Genomic DNA, 19,788 nt, shown 5'->3' on the forward strand with positions numbered 1-19,788 from the left:
TCTCTGTGATGTGTTCCAAGAAGATATCTGGGTAGATGTAAAAAAAGTTATCAAATATTATAAAACGCTGCTGTTTGCTAATTAAACACCAGGGCTTTTAAATCTGTATCATCAGGCTTGACAGTACAGAGGAGTAGAATTATCCCTATGATTAATTATTTGTATTTAACAACTTGGGGAGTCCCCACCAAGAGCAGACTGGTGGCAAACGTAACTTGGGGCAGTCCCCAGTGACTGTGAAGTCAAAACAGCAGGACGGCCAGACAGAGAAAAAATCAATTTTGGATTTATTGGTGGGGTTCTCAGAGTGCAGACTCAAAGCTGCAGACAAAGGGTGTAGGGATGCACAGTTTATCCCATATGGAAATGGGATCCTATGGGTCTAGAGCTCAAGGAGTGAGGCAGTTTTGAGGGCCAGGTAGTGGGACCCAGAGACACAAATCCACAGCACCTCCTTCTCCATGGCTTGGTTTGATGTTTCCTGCTCACCAGCTCAGATTTAAAGCTCAGAAAGGCCCAAACCAGCTCCCTGAATATCCCCATCCCTGTCCCTACCCAGCAGATCAGATCGTGCTCCAAGCCTGGAGAGACCAAAAATGTGCCCCACAAAGTCAGTGTTTGCGATTGTAAATCCAATGCTGCAGCCCTGCCCGCTGTTTCCAAAGATGGGCTGTAAGTCTGTGCCAGAAAAATCAGCTCCCCATCTTCCCTTGCTCCTCAGCTGATGCTGAGTTCATCCCAGTCTCAAAATCCAGTGGAAACTTGTCCTTTTGGCAGATTTACACCTGGGCCAGGCTTACAGGAGCTGCCTCAGGCAGGATTGCCCCATTAGGCTCTTTCTGGAGATGCCCCAAAGCGTGCCTACACCACACTCCAGATTTTTGTTGCTGTGGTAACTGATCCTGTCCTTAACCTGTCCAGCCATGGAGCTGTTCCAGTGCTCACTGCCAAGGAAACCAGCGCTCGTGTCTCATTTCTTTGGCATGAGGTGACAGAGAAGCAAAGAAGAGAAGGAAATAAAGTTTTACCCTCATCCTATGCACTGTGAACCTCCACGAAATCCAGGCTCTGGTGGGATAACTCCTGATGTGCTCCAAGGCAAAGCATTTCAGATGCTGAATCATCTGGGGGCTCATAAAATGTGTCTTGGTTCCCTTCCTTTCCTCTCCCTCCCCTCCTACTCTGTGCTGTAGTTGTTTGAAACAAGCTGGAAAGTCTTTGGGAAAAGCTCTTATTGCAGATATGCCCAAGTCTGAGCCTGGCTGAGTTTTTATTAAGTCCTGTCCTGATGGAAATGATGTGTTCGTCTAAAAATCAGCATAACGGGTCCATTGATGCTGCAATTGGCCCACACCAAAATATTTTGCCACCACTGAATTATTTACTGACACCTTTGGTTTGGTTTTGATTTTGATTTGATAGTTTTGATTTGGCATTTTTTGAAAATTTTCCTTTGACAGAGCTGCTGCTTTCTCCTACAAACACAGAATGCCAGGATGGTTTGGGCGGGAAGGGACCTTGAATATCATCTTATCCCACCCCCTGCCACAGGCAGGGACACCTTCCACCACCCCAGGTTGCTCCAAGCCCCATCCAGCCTGGCCTTGGACACTTCCAGGGATGGGGCAACTCTCCTGGTCCTGTTTAAGTGCACACAAGTCAATACCCCAGGCATGGTGTAACTAGAGAGAAAAGTAACAGGAAATGAGAAAATTAACAGGAAATGCTGATAGGCTTCAGAACTGAAGTTGAAAGCTGATGCAGGACCAGCTCCTGAGGTCCTCAAAGGTGGTTCAAGATCCAGCAAGGGCTACAGCACCCATCTCATGAAATCCACCCTTGCCATATCGTGTGAGGTTAGCCCAGGATGCAGACAGGAATTTCACTTCTGCCCCACCCCAACAGAGCTAAAGGAAATCACAAACCTTTTGGAGATCCCTGAGCTTTCCCTCAGTGAACCTTTTGCCTTAGGAAGGAGCATCCAACTGCTGCACCAACAGGAATGAGCAGGTGCTGTGATGTCACCCTGGGTTGTGTTGACATGGAATGCAGGCGATGTCCTGAGGTGTCTGCAGAGGCATCGCTGCTCCGAGAGTTGTGGAATAGTGTCGGCCCAGGATGGATTGAGATGCTGCTCCTTACCCTCTCCTGTTTAGCTTGCCTGACCAGCAGTGTCCAGGCAGGTTTTGTTTCTCAGCATTCTCAGCTCAGAGGAGATGCAGGATATTCACACGTGGGTAAGTGAGACAGGCCTTGGCTTATTCCTTCTGCTGAGGGAATAAAGCTGTGGCCTGTGCCCCAGCCTGATGCATCTTCCAGTCCCTAAACAAGGATTTTAGCCCACCTGCCTATGGGAGATGGTTAATTGTCCCTCCCACCCCAAATGCCTGGGCAGTGCTTGGGTGAGTTTAGGTTTGGGGAGGTGACAGGAATGTCAGGGGCTTTGGGAGAGATCAAATAACAGATCCAAGGAGGGCCTTCTCACCCTTTACTCTGCTGAGACCCCACCTGCAGAGCTGCCTCCAGCTGTGGGGTCCAACATCAGGAGGACGTGGAGGCTGCTGGAGCGAGTCCAGAGGAGGTCACGGAGATGCTCCAAGGGCTGGAGCCCCTCTGCTCTGGAGCCAGGCTGGGAGAGCTGGGGGTGTTCACCTGGAGAAGAGAAAGCTCCAGAGAGAGCTCAGAGCCCCTTCCAGTGCCTAAAGGGGCTCCAGGAGAGCTGGAGAGGGACTTGGGACAAGGCATGGAGGGACAGGACACAGGGAATGGCTTCTCAGTGCCAGAGGACAGGGATGGATGGGATATTGGGAAGGAATTCTTGCCTGTGAGGGTGGGGAGGCCCTGGCCCAGGTTGCCCAGAGAAGCTGTGGCTGCCCCTGGATCCCTGGAAGTGTCCAAGGCCAGGTTGGATGGGGTTTGGATCAGCCTGGTCTGGCGGAAGTTGGAGTTGGAATGGAGTTGGAAAAATTATCTTTAAATCCCTTCCAACCCCAAGCATTCTGTGATTCCATGTTTCGGTGACTCTGTGGTTGTTTCTGTCTCAGGGCTCAGGGATGTCCTGCCTCTGCCGTTCAGCAGCACAGGCTGTGACACTGCTGAACGTGCCCAACACGTCCCTTTTTGTACCCAGGGTGTGGCCTCCGACCATCCTACGAGTCCTTCCAGAAGACTGGCAAGAGGATTGGCACAGGGACACACGTCAAGCCTGGGGAATTTCCATGGCACGTGAGCATCCAGAGCCACGGGAAGCACATCTGTGGAGGCACCATCATCAGTGCACTGTGGATTTTAACAGCGGCCCACTGCTTTGCAGAAGAGCTGTGAGTGCTCCAGGGGTGGGAGGGCAACCCAGGCACAGTGGGGGGATGACATTCCTCCTGGTGGGTGCAGGATGTGCATCTCCTCGGGGTCATGTGCCACATTTATGTGACTGAGCCCTGAAAACAGGGATTGTCTCCTTTGGGGGAAACAGGCCCATTTTTAAACACAGAAATGTGCAGAGATCTGCACAACGAGGAGAAGCAGAAGGGGAATACTTTGAGGGGTGGCCTGAGCAGCCTTGGATAAATGCCCCTGATGCTGTCCTGATGGCCCCAGGCATTTCTGGTGCATCTACACCTGTTGCAGTACCTTGTAAAAGATGATGTATTCCATTCTAGCTCATTCTATCCCCCACATTACCTTTGCTTTCACACAGCAAAGACCTTCACCTCATGGAGACTCTGAATTTAAAACACTGAATTCTGGATAAATCGACTCCATGCAGTGCCCAGGGGTGGAGTCCAACCCTCTGTGAGCCCCCTCCAAACTGTGGCAGGTCCGAGAGCCGAGACTGCTCAGTGACAAATGACCTGTGGCAGCACAGCCTGGAGCAGCTGGCTGGGGACAGCAAGGTCTGAGCAGCCAGCCCAGGGCACAGAGATCCAAGAGATCCAGCCCATTCCATCTGTCTGGTAGGGAGTGGGTTATTTATAACCTGGCTGCTTTCACGTTCTACCTCTGCACCTCTCTGCCCTGGAAATCATCCTTGCCTAGGAGTGAGGGTAAATTTCAGGGGTATTTGTAGCTGAACTGCCTGAACCATCACCCTGCCCTGCTCTGGGGGAAGAGAAACCAACCTTTATAACCCAAATCCTTCATGTTTGCTATGTCTTCACTCCTTCTGTTCTGCTTTTAAGGCCAGCAGATCTGACGGTGGCAGTGGGGGGAGTTGACCTGAGCCGCCCACTGGAAGAGCACAACCCAGACAGCCTGATCCTGCACGAGGAATTCAACAGAACCAGCTTGCAAAATGACATTGCCCTCATCCTGCTCAGCAATCCCATCGAGTTCAGCAAGGAGAAAATTCCCATCTGCCTGCCCTTCATGTGTGACATGGACACGTGGCAGCACTGCTGGGCTGCTGGCTGGGAGAACACAAGTGCAGGTGAGGTGCTGGGGGAGATGCATTTGCTAATGGAAGATGGATTTTATCCACTTAAATTGGATATTGTCTCCCATGAGGGGTTTCCCAGACAAAGTTCCACTCCCCACCTCTCTGGTTAACGCATCCAGACCCCCCCCAGCCTCTGCACATCCACCAGTTCCCTGTTCAGGGCAAGGCACCCCAGTTGCCCACAGACCCCCAGAGCAAAATCTGGGACCTACTTTGTCACCACCTCCAAAATTTAGACCTCTTTTTGGCACCCACATTAAGACAAGCTCCACCCTGGTGGGTAAATTAGCACAGAATCATGGAATTATTTGGGGGTTGGAAGGGACCTTAAAGCTCATCTCATTCCACCCCCCTGCCATGGGCAGGGACACCTTCCACTATCCCTGGTTGCTCAGAGCCCCATCCAGCCTGGCCTTGGACACTTCTCACCTTGTGGGATCCTTGTGGATAACTTCCAGCTTGAGATATTCTATGAATCACCCAGTTAGGCTGGGTCTAAGGTGGTCTGGACTAAGGGAAGTGAAGGTCTGGGGCTATCTTTGGCTTAATGCCTCCATGAGCTGGACTGACTTATTGGTTCTGGCCACTCCTTCCTTCACTCGCTTAGAACTGCAGATTGCTGTTGCTAATTGCTCTCATTTAAGCCCTAATTAAAGCAGTTCCAGCACTGATGTGACCCAAAATGTCTGTCCTGAACCAATGTCACTAAATAGTCAATCAGTTGTTTCATTATTGGAAAGAATTAATCAGGACTGGGAGGACAGGGGAGGGCCTTGGAGCTTGAGTGCTCCTTCCCAGGATGCAGTAAGTGAATTTTCCATTTAACCCTTGCTATTCTGCTCCAAAGGGTTGCTGTTTTTTCCATGAAACTCTGCATTTTCCTTCTTAGGCTTCATTTTCCTCACACAACAGTAACACACAACCCTGTTATAGTTGTGAAACTCTCCCATTTCACCAAGGTAACGTGTTCCTAGAACAGAGTGGCCACTGCAGAGACCCTCTGCAGGATTTCTCTTGAGCTCCTCTGTGCAAAATCCGTGGAGCAGCTCCGGGGATTGGCTCTGTGCCACTGTGTGGTCTCAGCTGACACAGATTCTGCTTCCAAAAATTGGTGTCAACGTGCTCAGCCCGGGCACCCCCCACCCTCTGTCTGGGAGAGGCTTCAGGAAAAAACCAGCAGAAGCTGAGTGTGGTGAGAGGGGGGTGTGATGGTGTGAAATGGGCAAAGCCGAAAAATACAGGATCATAGAGCAGTTTGGGTTGGAAGGGACCTTAAAGCACATCCCATCCCACCCCCCTGCCATGGGCAGGGACACCTTCCACTAGCCCAGGTTGCTCCAAGCCCCATCCAACCTGGCCTTGGACACTTCCAGGGATCCAGGGGCAGCCACAGATTCTCTCCCTGTTCCAGGGCCTCACCACCCACAGAGCCAAGAATTCCTTCCCAATATCCCATCTATCCCTGCCCTCTGGCACTGGGAAGCCATTCCCTGTGTCCTGTCCCTCCATCCCTTGTCCCAAGTCCCTCTCCAGCTCTCCTGGAGCCCATTTAGGGCCTGGAAGGGGCTCTAAAGTCTTCCCAGAGCCTTCTCTTCTCCAGGTGAACACTCCCAGCTCTCCCAGCCTGGCTCCAGAGCAGAGGGCCCCCACCTCCCTGGAGATTCCTACACCAAAAAATTTTCATCTTTGGGCACTTCCGTCTTAGCTGGAAAAGGGACGTGACAACTTTTCATCATTAGATCTTGTCACTGAGTCCCAGTTTCCTGAAGGTTCTCGGAGGATTTAGCTCAGGGAAATACAGAAGAAGGGGTGAGTTTCAAATCATCTGGAGATCTCAGCCTTATCCTTCAGACTCAGGTTCACTTTAGAGAGAAACATGGGTGAGATCCGTGGGGTTTCCAAGTAGCCCAGCACATTTTCAGTCCTTTTGTCACTTGCGGGTGCCAGCTGTGATTTCTGTATTCCCACCCCAAGGGAAGAATAAAGCAGATATTTCCTTTGTGTGCTGCCATCCCGAGAGCCACTTTGTGAAGATACAGCTGGGTGAGGCATGGCCTTGCAGCCCTCCCCAGGGTAAACAATGTTTCCATTGGATATCAGGAAAAAAATTCTGCCCTGGAAGAGTTGTTGGGCATTGGAACAGCTATGCAGGGCAGTGTTGGAGTCCCCATCCCTGGAGGGATTTAAAAGTTGTGTGGATGTGGCATCTGGGGACATGGGTCAGAGGTGGCCTTGGCAGTGCTGGGGGAGTGGTTGGACTGGATGATCTTAAAGGTTGTTTCCAATGTAAATTATTCCATGATTCTGTAATTCTGAGATTAGAATTCTGGGGAAAGCTCAGTGGACTTCGACCTGCAGGGGCTTGCACAGGATCTCATGAAGAGCCCCTCAGGCTGAGTTCCCGAAAAATCACAAGTGGGAAACCCCAGGTGTGCAGTGCAGCTCATCTCAGGTCATCACTGAGACCACCAGCAGGATAATCCAGCCCTTTGGGGGTTTCCCAGCAGTCTGGCATCCCTGCAAGTGTTCCAGGCCAGGCTGGACAGGGCTTGGAGCAACATGGGATAGTGGAAGGTGTCCCTGCCCATGGTGGGGGGGTGGAAGGAGATGATCTTTAAGATCCCTTCCAAAACAAACCATTCTGGGATCCTGTGATAAACTCAGGAGCACAAACATAATTGCCAACACTTGGGGATCCCCTGTAAGCCCCTGTGACCCCAAGATGCTACAGTTCCGCCCAGAGACCCCATTGCCCTGAGATACTTTAGAAATCCAGCTGAGATCCTTCCCAAGGGAAGTCTCCAGCTGCTCTGCAGCTTTGTTGATCCTTCTCATTTGCCACAGCATCCCATGTGCTGCAGAAAACACAGATGAAGCTCATCAGCAGGGAGAAATGCCTGGAGCAGATCCCACACCTTGTGGGGAGCGTGATGTGTGCTGAGACGGAGCAAGGAGGAGGAGGAGGCTGCCAGGTAAAGGGACCAGCATTCCTGGTCTGCTTCATGGCCAGGTTACAGCTGGAAAGGAGACAGGAATGGTTGTCCATGAGGTTCAAGGCAAAAGAATTGGGAGGGAGGTTTAATCTGGGGGTGTTTAATTTAAATATTAAAAACATTTCTCAGGTGAGGCCTTGGCTCTGACCCAAATATGCTTGGTTGTTCTGTGGGTGCCAGAACAAGTCACATCTTGTGGCAGTGGGTTGGTGACAGAGAATGAGGGACTTTACAAGCTAAATTATAAAGCATTTGAGCTGACACAAACACCCAAATGAGGCAAAACTCACTCCGAACTTGTGCCCTCAGAACACATTCCACCCCCAGGATCACTGTCCTGGTGTCAAATGAAGTCTGGATGCCAAAAACCACTTTGTCTTTCATAGCATCCAACTTCCAACCCCTCTCCTGAGAGCCTGCCAAGGACTGGGCTCTCCTGCAGCCTCTGGTTCCAGACTGAGATTTCCGTCCTCCACCGGGCAATGGTTTCCTTGGTTTGGGTTGGACAGGGCCTTAAATCTCATCCAGTTCCAACCCCCTGCCATGGGCAGGGACATCTTCCACTAGCCCAGGTTGCTCCAAGCCCCATCCAGCTGTATTTTAGATATATCCATGGGTTTGGAGGGGGCTGGGTGGGCAGATACATGGATGGACATCTCCATCCTGTAGGAATTACTCATTGAAGGAAATAAATCAGCACCCAGGACAGAGAGAGAGGCAGAGGGTACAAGAACTGTGGGCAGCCAAGGGATGTTTACTTTGCAAAATGATGTTTCAGAGCTTCTGCCTCTGAAATCATTCAAGGAAGGACTTTCACCTCCATTAAATTCAATCAAAACGTCTTAAAAAGGAACCTGCTACAGGATAATATTAACAGGATTAAAGAATGCACTGCCCAGCCCAGCCTGAAGTTCTGTGGGTGAATGATGCTGGTGAAACAGCAGGAATGCTTGTTCCCAGCAAAATGAATGTCCTGGATTCAGAAAGCTGATGAAGAAGTTATTTTGATCCACAATAATGTCAGAGTCATCTGAGGAATGAAGCAGGAATGTGAGCTTTCCAAGCAGTGGAAGCACACAAGCTTTGCATGAGTGATAATGCTCAGAATCCAGCATCTCCCTGTTTGTAGTGGGATCTTGACCAGGCAGGAATTCTTGTAAACTGGAATAAAGAGAACAGGACAAAACCAGAGCTGAGGGTAGAAGTGGTGCTTTTCAGGGATGAAAAAAGTGACAAGGCTTGTCACCAGATTTTGCTGATTTGCTGGCAGGGAAGTGTTTTGCTGCAGGATGGTTTTCTGGCTTTCTGGGAAGTGCTGGTTAAAGCCATGGAGGTCACTTTTGGCCTCACTGGGCTGGGTCAGAAACCTGATGGCTTTTCCCTAGTGGGCTGCCTGGTCATGGCCTGGGACAGGACAGAGCTGAACCTGATGCTTCTTCTGCAGCAGGGACCACTGGGCAGAATCCCAGAATTATTCAGGTTGGAAAAGACCTCCAAGATCACTGAGTCAATCCTGTGACCAATCCCCACCTCGTCACCCAGCCCAGAGCACTGAGTGCCACGTCCAGGCCTTCCTTGGACACCTCCAGGGATGGGGACTCCAAACCTCCCTGGGCAGTCCCTTCCAATGCCTGAACACTCTTGCTGTGAGCAAATTGTTCCAGATATCCAATCTGACGCTCCCCTGGCACAGCTTGAGGCTGTTTTCCCTCATCCTGTCCCTGTTCACTGGGAACAGAGCCTGACCCCCCTGGCTGCCCCCTCCTGTCAGGGAGTTGTGCAGGGTTCCCCCTGAGCCTCCTTTTCTCCAGGCTGAGCCCCTTTCCCAGCTCCCTCAGCCACTCCTGGTGCTCCAGCTTCTTCTCCACCTCCATCCCCTTCCCTGGACACGCTCCAGCCCCTCAAGGTCCTTCTTGGAGCAAGGGGCCCAGAACTGTACAATTCATCTGCACTGTGGGCAGTGCAGGCTCTCAGGCTATGATTGTCTGTAAGGATTACAGGGTTTGTGTCAGAGGAGAGTGAGTCCAGATTTCAAAAGACCCAAATCCTTCCCATCCTCGTCTCTGTCATGGAGACAGAGCGGCCCTGGGCATGGTGGTGGTCTGTGCCAACCAGCTGTCTCCTGGAGGACTTCCAGGCTCCAGCTCTTGCATGGATCAGGAGCCACCCACGAGTCACTGTGGAGAGGCCAGGAAGGATTAGAAGCTGGGCAAGGCAGAGATTCCTGGTCAGGGAACAAGCCCTGGAGATGCTGAGTTTGCTCCGGTAGCTGTGGCTCCAGGAACTCTGGACACAGAGGAGATAAAAGCCTGATGTTAACCTTTCCTGGGATTTGCTGAGGATCAGGATATGTGTTTTCATGTCCAAAGCCAGGCTAAGGCAGGCAAGTTGCTGGACTCGAGGTTGTAAATCCACATGATCCAGATCTGGATCCAAATCTGTGAGCTGTGATGGTGAGAACAACTTTTTACATGGGGAGACAGTGACAGGACAAAGGGGAATGGTTTTAATCCAGAAGAGAGATTTAGATGGGATATTAGGAAGGAGTTCTTCCCTGTGAGGGTGGTGAGGCCTTGGCACAGGTAAAGCTGTGGGTGCCCCATTCCTGGGAGTGTCCAAGGCCAGGTTGGACAGGCCTTGGGGCAACCTGGGATAGTGGAAGAAATTCCTCCTGATGCCCAACCTGAACCTCCCCTGCTGCAGCTTGAGGCCATTCTATGAACAGAAAGGCCATGAATAAAAAGGCTCAGACATTTCACCAGCTGCCTTCATACCAGACCAGCCTAATTTGTGGATAACTGACCATATTCCTCTAATAACTCAAGGAGATTGAATAGCAGAGCTCCCAAGTATTTGTACTTTTAAAAAAAAGAATCTATTCCCTTAAAAAGAAAAATCTATTCTATCCCAATTCCCTGGCAGTTCTGCAGACAAATATATGGATTGGCTGGGAATTAACACTACCAGGAGCCGTAATTGACTTATAGTTCTATTTAGTCATAAACATTAACATTAATGGATGTTCAGGGGGTACAAGTGCTAAAGAACAGACACTGGAGATGGCCTATGTATTATTTTTTTGTGTGCTACATTTCTTCCATGACCCCATGAACCACAACTGATGTCTCATTCCTTGCTTTCTTAAGCGTCTTTTGTTAGGCTCTGATGCAATGGTAACTTGAACAATAATTAGAGTATAAGGGGCTCACAAAGCAAATGCCTCCTTCAGTGCCTTCCCTGCCCAGGCAAAATTGAGTAAATGGCCCAATTATAGTTCTGAGGGGCTGTGGGGGGAACTCTGATGTGGTGATTAGGACAAAGTGTGTTCAGCTGGAGTCAGAGGTCATCTACAGTTCAGCAGCACATGAAGGGGGGCCAGGCCCTGCTCTGATTTCATGGGAAGGAATCGTTGTGTGACCCCCAAGAGCAGTGGGGTGGTTCCAGCTCAGGTGAGTCCCAGGCTGCAGGTATCCACTGCCTCCCACAGCCTGCAGCAGGAGTGGATTTTGGCCATAAATCACACAGTGGTTAGGGTACAAAAAGTACCTTAAAGCTCATCTGGTTCCAGTCTTCTGCTATCCCAGGTTGCTCCAAGCCCCATCCAACCTGGCCTTGGACACTTCCAGGGATCCAGGGGCAGCCACAGCTTCTCTGGGCACCCTGTGCCAGGGCCTCACTGCCCTCACAGCCAACAATTCCTTCCCAATATCCCATCCAACCTTGCTTTCTGTCAGGTTAAAGCCATTTCCCCTTGTCCCATCTCTGAAAATCCCCTTTACAGGGCTCTCACCCCACAGAGCTGGAGCAAAGACAGCAGTTGTTATGCAAACCCAGATGGAGTTTTCCCAGCCATTTCATGAGTGTCTGTTTTATAACCACCAGCATCTACAGAACCATCTTTCCACCAACAGGGAGACAAAAGCCCTGGTGCTGGGAGTCACTGAGATGGTTTTAAGCATCTGTGTTAAAATGAGATCAAGCCCTGTGCGTGTGTTTATTGCTCCCTGTGAACTGAAATCAAGCTGAAGGGGTTAAGATCACAGGGAGACACCTGGCTCCAAGGCAGGACAGTTGCCTACATTTAATTCTCCATTAGATATCCTAGGATATCCCCTGGTATCCCACTGCTCCCACCTCAAACCACGCCCCAGTGACTGCAATGGGAGCCTGACACTTGCACTGGAAAAGCTCTGGCATTCTTTCACAAGGTCTTGAATCCTTTTGCTGGTCTTAACATGGCCCCAAAACTGCCAAGAAAGACTTGTGAAATAGAATTTTTTTAAGAAAAAGAGCCTGCCAATGAAAACTGTGTTTTTATAGGTAACTATCATGGATTCAAGGAGAAGAGCACAAACCAGGATAGTGTGGTCAGTCCCTGAAGAGAGGTGGAAAATGATGGTCTGGCTGCAGTCTGGAGGGATGGGGAGTACCCACAGGAGCTCTTGAGGTTTTAAGTTCTTCTGCCTATCAGTCAAAGGTTTCCTGGAAGCCAGGAGTCACAACTATCCTAATTTCAGTCCAAAGTTATTACAAACTGCACGAAAGTACTTTATTATTGTATTTTAATAATAGAATCACAGAACCACTGAGGCTGGAAAAGCCCTCTGAGATCATCGAGTCCAACCATTATCCCAGCACTTCCAAGGCCACCACTGACCCATGTCCCCAAGTGCCACATCCACCTGTTTTCTGAACATTCCAGGGATGGGGACTCGACTACTGCCCTGGACATCTTTGCCAGGCTGGACAACCCTTTCAGTGAAGACATTTTTCCTAATATTCAATCTAAACATCCCCTGGTGCAACCTGAGGCTGTTTCCTCTTATCCTACTGAACAGAGTGATCTGCTCCCCATCCTTGTCGTGGATTTCCCATCACTGAACTATTGCTACCACCATGAGGTGGTTTTTATTTCCCCCAGGGACAGATTGCTTTAAGCAGGACCGTGTCCTGGGAAGCCCCAAAACAAAGCAGTGGAGAGGTGTTTCTGCATTTGCAGTTCCTTCAGTTTTCTTCTGAAGGGTCCTTTGAGGTGTAGCTCCAAGAATCAGAACACTTTTCCCGTGGCCCGTGATTTTACAGGGCTTTCACCACTTCATCATTTTATGATGCGGGCGGACAAGTGAGCACATTCAGGCTCTGATGGCGTCATTCTTTAATATGGGAAAAATTAATTCCCCATGCAAGAACCTGGGATGACGATGAGGATGATGTTGGGTGTCTCTTCTGCTTTCTTCCTCTGGGTCGTAGCTTTTGGTCCCTCAAACTGAAGCTGTTTGGGAGTCCAGCATGGCTTTGTGTGCCTGCTGGGAAACAGAACTCCTCTGGATCCAGCTGAACACAAAATCCCAGCTTGCCCTGGGAGTGGGGAGCGGCTGTGATGGCTCAGAGGAGCCGCTTCTCATGCAATGACAGCTTTGAGGGAAAGCTGTGACTCACAGGCACATCCAAATTCTTCGAAGGAGTTGCCAGGCATGTTGAAAAAGGCGGTCCAGCCATCAAACACATTCTGAGATTCCCAAAACTCTTGTAAGGAGATTCCTCACCAAAGGCTCCTGGAGAAACTGAGCTGTCATGAAGTGGAAGGGATTTGAACAGAGAAAGAACTTAAAAGGAGAGTTGTGTTGGCATCCATGCAGGGAATTTTGATGTCCCAGGAGGGCAAATGCCAAGATGACCAAGTTGACCAATGCCACAGCATTCTTCAAAGTGGTCAAAGTGAAAGGTGGCTGTGCAGAGGTGCAGCAGGTCCCATTATACTGGAGGTTAAAACAGCAGCTGCAGCTCATTATTGATAAAGAAAAAGGAACAGATATATGGAGAAGCAATTCCAGCTGTACACTGGCCATAGTAGGCTCTAATTCAGCTATTACCATGTCAGAAGAACTGTGGGTAGCCCTTCAAAAACATCAGCTTGAGGCTCTGGGGAGGTCAAAAGGGCAACGAGAGCATTAGGAGTTATTAGGACAGGAATAGGTGGCAAAGCAAATGTGTTGTGCCAGAGCACTACTCCTGGGAGCTTCCCTGTGTGTGATTCCTGTCCACTCCATCTGAGAAAGGAGTGGCAATTTTAGAAAAGGAGGAAAGTAGAACAGGATGGATGAACAGGGACCTGGAAGAGCTCCCAGCAGCACAGGGAATAGCAGAGCAAGACTGTGATGCTTGTAGGAGAGATGTCTGATGGGGATGTGGCACATTTCCGACCTCATGGGCAGCACACAGAGGAGTCGAGAGCTGTCCTCGTGTCACCGCTGCTCCAAACACATGAAGGAGGGGTGTCAGACGGCCCTATCAGGCAGCAGATCCACAACAAAGAGAAGGAAGTGTTTTTTCATCCATCAGATAATTAAACCATGGGAGTCGCTGACCAGGATGTTGTGGGTATTTATCCTCAGGGATAAATGGATTCAAAAAGCAATTAGGTAATTTCCTGGATGAAGATCTCTCTGAGGCCATTAACTGCTGGGATGTAAATACAACTCTGCAAATACTTGTCCTGTTCCTCGTTCTCCTCCCCTGAGCACTTGCTGCAGATGACAGGCAGAGACAGGAGCCCGGGCCACATGGGCTCGGCCAGAGGCTACTGAACTGTCTGTGCCACCACGGTCACTAATGGCCCCTGCTGACATCACAGTGGGTGGATTTGGGCTGTCTCCTCCCATTTTCTAGCCAGGGGATGGATGGACAGAGGAGCTGAAGGTTCTCGAAGGGTTTGTGTGAGAGGAGTCCAGGTTCCCTGTGTTACCTGGTGCATTTCTGATACCTGCACATTAACGTGGCCACAGCCTCCTTCCTCCCACTTTAAAGACAGCTGGAAACAACCAGGCAAATGATGTTTGCCAAAGCCTTTGCCTCCAGCAGCCAGGACAGCTCTGATGGGCGCTGTTGTTATTCCCAGTGTTGTTATTCCCGTGCTGATTGTCTCCAATTTGCACAGAACTCACCAACGTGAAAATGCAACCAGCAATGACTTGCAGGGATTGTGCATCCACCTAATGAGGATCAGATGAGTTGTTCTCCCACCCCCAGAGCTTCTCCCACCTTGGAAGATTTATGTGGATAAACGTGTTTGTTCTGATCAATGACTGTGCTGCAGACACGAATACAAATGAAAAAGAGAGATTACACTTTTGATCCAAAGCCCACTAAAGGCAGCAGAAAGGATCCTGGTGCTCACAAAAAAAAACCCCCCAAAAACCACGGTTTTGGCCGCAGTGAAAAAGATGAAATTTTTGGTCAGCTTCAGTGAACAAAGCACCTTGTTAGGCAGTGACAGATTTTATACAACCCACAGCTATTTATCAGTGAATGTATCATTGCTTTCACCTCTCCTAATGGGAGGATTAACACGTTTAAGGCAGGAGTTCAGCACCAGATCTGATTTGTTGCGCTTGCTTTTCACTCATCTTCGAGATGACAAGAAACATGAAACAGAAGCAAAGCTGCTATTTTTAGGTGATTTTCGTCTATCCAGAAAGTTGGCACTTAGAGGGAAAAGCAGGAGCAGGTGTCTGGTGTGTGCTGCTGACCAGGAGAGTTTCACCACCAGGATACAGGAGCCTGAAAAAGCAGCATTTAATAATTCTTCGATCCTCAGAGTCGTTAACCTGAGCGGTCATTAAATTAGCGTTGCTGGAAGCATCACAGAGCTGAGATAATTGTCCCAGCACTCAAAAACTCGCTCCTCCCACACCCTCTCTTACACAAGGATGGAAAACCTTGGGCCTGCCTTCCTGAGAGCTTAAGGTGGATACAGGGGTATTCAGAAGTGTCCAAGGACTGAGTTTCTTTTCTCCATCTTTAGCCCTATAAAAACCAGGCTCCCAATTCATCTGGGCTGCTGCTGTAATTATGTGAGCAAGATTATCACACGGAGAGGATGACTTGGCCCATTTTGTGCTAAAATCTTCATGTTAAATAGCTGAAATTAAGAGAAATGGTGTGTGAGAAGTAGCACCCAGGAAGCAGAGCAGCTCAGCCCATGTGGAAAGGGATCTGAAGGAGGATTTGGGATTATGGATTATGGAAATTGATTTGCCGCTGCTGCCTGGGCTGTCAGAACATTCCTGAGCTCCCTCTCTGCCCAAAAGTTTTAAATCACTGATCCCCCAAGCCCTGCGGAAACATCCCCCTTTCCCCACCAACCAGGCAGGGAACCAAATGGACGTGGTTAAAGAGGAAAACAGGGGAAGAGCAGACGTGATTTGAGAGGGAAACTGGGTGAGGCAGAGTTCAAATAGGGATCGCTGGCTCTGCCGCGGCCTCGTGCGAATCACATCCCTCGCCAGCCGCGGCTTTCCCAGCCAGGAAACGCGGCAAGACAATTCCCCAGGGGACAGTCACAGGGCACCAGGAATTCACTGGTGTTCCGATACCCCAGGAAGGAAGATCCTTTACGAGTGTGAACAGCCTCCAAATTGGAGGCTGAAACCCATCTGTGCAGGGGCTCGGCCGGTGCTGAAAATCTCCTTTTCCTGCTGGGAAAAAGCCGGCGCGGAGCATCCCGGGCTCCCACTCTCCAGACTCCGCTCGTCATCCCCGTGTGGGAGGCTCCCAGCGCCTTCCTCTCGCCGCTAGGATAATGCGTTCGGCCCGTTCCTGCCCCGAGGGGATCCGCAGTGAAATCCCCGGTAATCGAATCGTGCATGGATGCTCATTCATCCCCACAGGATGCCACCGCCAAGGACGTCCGCAACGCGCGGCTCCAAGGTCGCTGCAAGGGCACCTCTGTGGTTTTCACGGGAGTTCTTGGCTGAAATGGGGTGGGGAAATGTCTTTAGATGCTGAGGCTGAAGAGGGTCCAGCAGCACTGCTTGAGGTGCAAGGACGTGGCTACAGTAACAACAGTGTTGATTTTATGTTTGGACTCAACAGTCTGAAAGATCTTTTCCAGCCTGAATGAGTTTATAAGTCTCTGATCTTTGTTGGTCCCTTCCAGCTCAGGATATTCTGTGATTCTATGAACATTTCCTCTGCATTTATCTTAATTTTTGCCTCCTGACTGAATACTGAACTGAAAAAAAAAAGGAAAAAAAAGTATAAGAATATTAATGACCAGAGCCCTCCAGCTACTGGAGTGGGAATTCAGCCATAAACTTCAGCGAGTGCTGATGAGCTGCACAGGGAACTTCAGCCTCTTCCTTGCTCATTAATTAATGTGTGTTAGCTCAGGGTAGCTGCTGGCAAAAGGGGTTTCATCTGTTAATGACAAAGATGTTTCCCAAAGTAGTGTGCAAACAGGGAAGGACAACATTTCCCAGTAAAGTTTGCTGTCTTGGGAAGTGGATTTGTGTTGAATTTGTTTACCACAAGTGCTGGAGAAAGGGTGGAAAAAAAGATTCAAACCCACTGTGGAAGGAAACTTATTTATAGCAGGGGCTGCACAGCACTGAAGATGTCCTGGAATCTCAGACTGGTTTGGCTTGGAAGGATCTAAAAAATCCTTTAGTTCCACCCCCTACCATGGGCAGGGACACCTCCCACTAGCCCAGGTTGCTCCAAACCCCATCCGACCTGGCCTTGGACACTTCCAGGGATCCAGGGACGGCCACAGCTTCTCTGGGCACCCTGTGCCAGGGCATCACCACCGTCACAGCCAGGAATTCCTTCCCAATATCCCATCTATCCCTGCCCTCTGGCACTGGGAAGCCATTCCCTGTGTCCTGTCCCTCCATGCCTTGTCCCAAGTCCCTCTCCAGCTCTCCTGGAGGCCCTTTAGGCACTGGAAGGGGCTCTGAGGTCTCCCTGGATCCTTCTCCAGGTGAACACCCCCAGCTCTCCCAGTCTTCCCTCAGAAAAGTGCTGCACCTGCCTTGGGTAGATTTTGTGCCGCTCTCTCTTCTCCCTGGGTTTGTGTCCAGAGATTCCAGAGCTGGATGTGTATGGATACAAAAAGGCTGCTAGCAAGGATTTTCTTGCTATTTTCTAAGTCCGTGAGAGACTTTTCTCTCAGGCAGAAGAGGTAGCAGGGAATGTAAACAACCAAGCCACCTGCAGCCTTGAAAAGTCTTGTTTATGGTATAGTAGAAAAATATTCTGACAATGGATGTTTTAGGATTTTAGCCAATCACCCCCAAGGGGTGGCTGATCCTTTGTCCAATTAGACTATGAAGAAAAAAGTCTATAGTTTGTTAAATAATTAAATAAATCAATCTTGCTGCACAATTCCTGCCTGCTGGATCTTCTCTCCTCCTCCTCCCTATGACTGTGGGACATGGTGATATGCCCTAGGGCCTAGGCCTGTGGTAATAGATGTGCTCTTGGTGTTGCAGCTACAGCAGCCAACAGGAGAAAATTCCTCTTTTTGAGGTGGCTACATTTGAAGCCTTGCCCACGCTGGGTGAGTGGTGGTTTTCCTTGCAGAGGTGGGAAAGTTTTCAAGCAAGTGGCTGTGGCTTCAAGAAGGATTTGTCAGGATTATTTTTCATCTCCTGCCCAGTTTCTGGCTGCCAGCCCCCAAAATTCACAGTGGCAGGTACCCAGCACCTCCACGCAGCAGCTTTGCAGAGAAGACAAGGACTGAGTGAGCAGTCACAGCAAATGTTCCTTTTCTCTCTGGGATGTTGTCTCTTGCTGACAGGTCTCAGGTATCCTCCTGGGGTCATGGGGGCATGTGGAAAAGGCTGGGAATGACAGGGCAGTGCACTGAGCCAGAGCTTGGGACTGATCTCCTCCTCCTGGCTTCTGTATCTCTTTATTCTGCAGGATCTCAGGGCTGAGCTGTGAAATTTTGAATGCAAATTCCCTTTTTTTCTCCCCAAATCCTCACGGACCTGAGACAGAGATTGATTTTCCCACTCAGCCTGTGGGAAGCAAATGCTCTGAGGGACCTGAGGTTTGACCCAGCTGTAACATTCCTCCTTCTGCCGCAGGTGGACGGCGGGGGACCTCTGGTCTGCAGCTACTGGGACACCATGAAGTGGTTCCAGGTCGGCATCGTCAGTGGAGGAAATCCAAACCACAGGATTTTAACATCTGTTTACAGCTACCAGGGCTGGATCGAGAAGGAAACAGCCATAAGAGGAAAACCTTTCTTCACCGAGGGTGTGGACAGTGGATCACATCTCAGGGTTGCTCGTTCCAGGGCTGGGACACGGATGGTGTTTCTGGAGTATTGTCTCATTTTATTCATCTCTTTAATAGCAATTAAATTACCCTGAGAGAAGATTTTTGAAAATAAAAGTCAGAACTTCCACGTTATGCTTCCTTCTGAGGCCAACCTGCTCCATGTCACTGATGTGGACACAGGCACCAACAGGAGATGTCACCATGAGACAGGGAGTGAGGCAGAGGCCGGAGAAATGAAATGAAGGAGGCAGGACTTGGGCAAGAGGGGCCATAATCCTCTGGAGAACACGGATTTTCCACACTGCTGGGTCACACAGGACTCGGTTGTTTGCTAAGCTCAGATGCAAAGCAGAGATGTGGCATTGGAAGGTGCTGATCCCCTTGGAAAGCTGAAACCCAGGGGGAGATGTTAATTTGCTCATTATCATTAATTGTTGTAGGATAACTCTGGGTTAGTGCATCTTACAGCTAATTATTAGCTGGACTAATTTATTTTAGGCTAATATTAACTAATTTTATTTTTACTAAGAGCACCTTCAGAGAGCTCAGCCCCTGCTCAGGTGCTGTCAAACCTCTGGGACAGAACCACTGAGGCCCTGGAAGAGGTTTCCCAGAGAATCTGTGGCTGCCCCTGGATCCCTGGAAGTGTCCAAGGCCAGGCTGGACGGGGCTTGGATCAAGCTGGGATAGTGGAAGGTGTCCCTGCCCACGGCAGGGGGTTGGGACTGGGTGATCTTTAAGGTCCCTTCCAACCCAAATCATTTTAGGATTCTGTGAAATGTTTTGGAGCTATCCAGAAAATGCTGCTTATGGAAACCCCTCAGTCTAATAATTAATCAAAATTAATCCTGTGCAAGTCAATGGTAAAGCAAAAGCAAAGAGATTTTTTCCCCTCTGTTAGAGGTGTTTTTTCCTGCATTGCTGAGAGCTCCACATCCCAGCCCGAGCTGGGACTGAGCTGTTCCTTCATCCTAATACATGGTCCTTTATTGCTCTCCAGCATTCCAAATGTGTTCTGCTTTTCACAAGGAGGTTTTAGCTTTTCTTGGAGGTGATGGGGAAGGAGAGAGGCAGCAAAGTCCCCTTCATGTCCCACCTTTGCATAAAAGCACCTGCAATTTGCAGCAGTGATAAAACCCAGTGAATGTGCAATGGGACAGAACCTCACAAATTGGTTTTAATTACCTTGATATTTTCTGGCTAGCTGGCAGAGAAGCCTTGTAAATGAGAATTAATTCATCTACCTTAAGCTAATGCAAACCCATCTTGGCATAAAAGTCAGCCTTTATTTTC

At 49.6% G+C, this 19,788-nt stretch overlaps 1 protein-coding gene across 1 annotated transcript; it reads left to right on the forward strand.

Annotated features, from left to right (window-relative positions):
* The first annotated feature begins 80 nt into the window (after nt 1-80).
* Nucleotides 81-19,164, forward strand: LOC125322752 (serine protease 55-like). The gene is made up of 5 exons (XM_048296824.1): nt 81-2,237; nt 3,131-3,320; nt 4,179-4,426; nt 7,280-7,407; nt 18,300-19,164. Exons 1-5 carry the CDS (start codon nt 2,003-2,005, stop codon nt 18,585-18,587), a joined length of 1,089 nt encoding a protein of 362 aa, XP_048152781.1. The 5' UTR covers nt 81-2,002; the 3' UTR covers nt 18,588-19,164.
* Nucleotides 19,165-19,788: the final 624 nt, after the last annotated feature.

This window comes from Corvus hawaiiensis, chromosome 3, assembly GCF_020740725.1.
Source record: "Corvus hawaiiensis isolate bCorHaw1 chromosome 3, bCorHaw1.pri.cur, whole genome shotgun sequence".
Lineage (NCBI taxonomy): Eukaryota > Metazoa > Chordata > Aves > Passeriformes > Corvidae > Corvus > Corvus hawaiiensis.

What these genes read in the sequence shown, in the direction of transcription:
- LOC125322752 (XM_048296824.1), top strand. Translation starts at nt 2,003, where the DNA reads ATGAGCAGGTGCTGTGATGTCACCCTGGGTTGTGTTGACATGGAATGC. An exon ending in TGCAGGATATTCACACGTGG is followed by an intron (nt 2,238 to 3,130) that starts GTAAGTGAGACA and finishes TTTTGTACCCAG; the next exon opens with GGTGTGGCCTCCGACCATCC. An exon ending in CACTGCTTTGCAGAAGAGCT is followed by an intron (nt 3,321 to 4,178) that starts GTGAGTGCTCCA and finishes TCTGCTTTTAAG; the next exon opens with GCCAGCAGATCTGACGGTGG.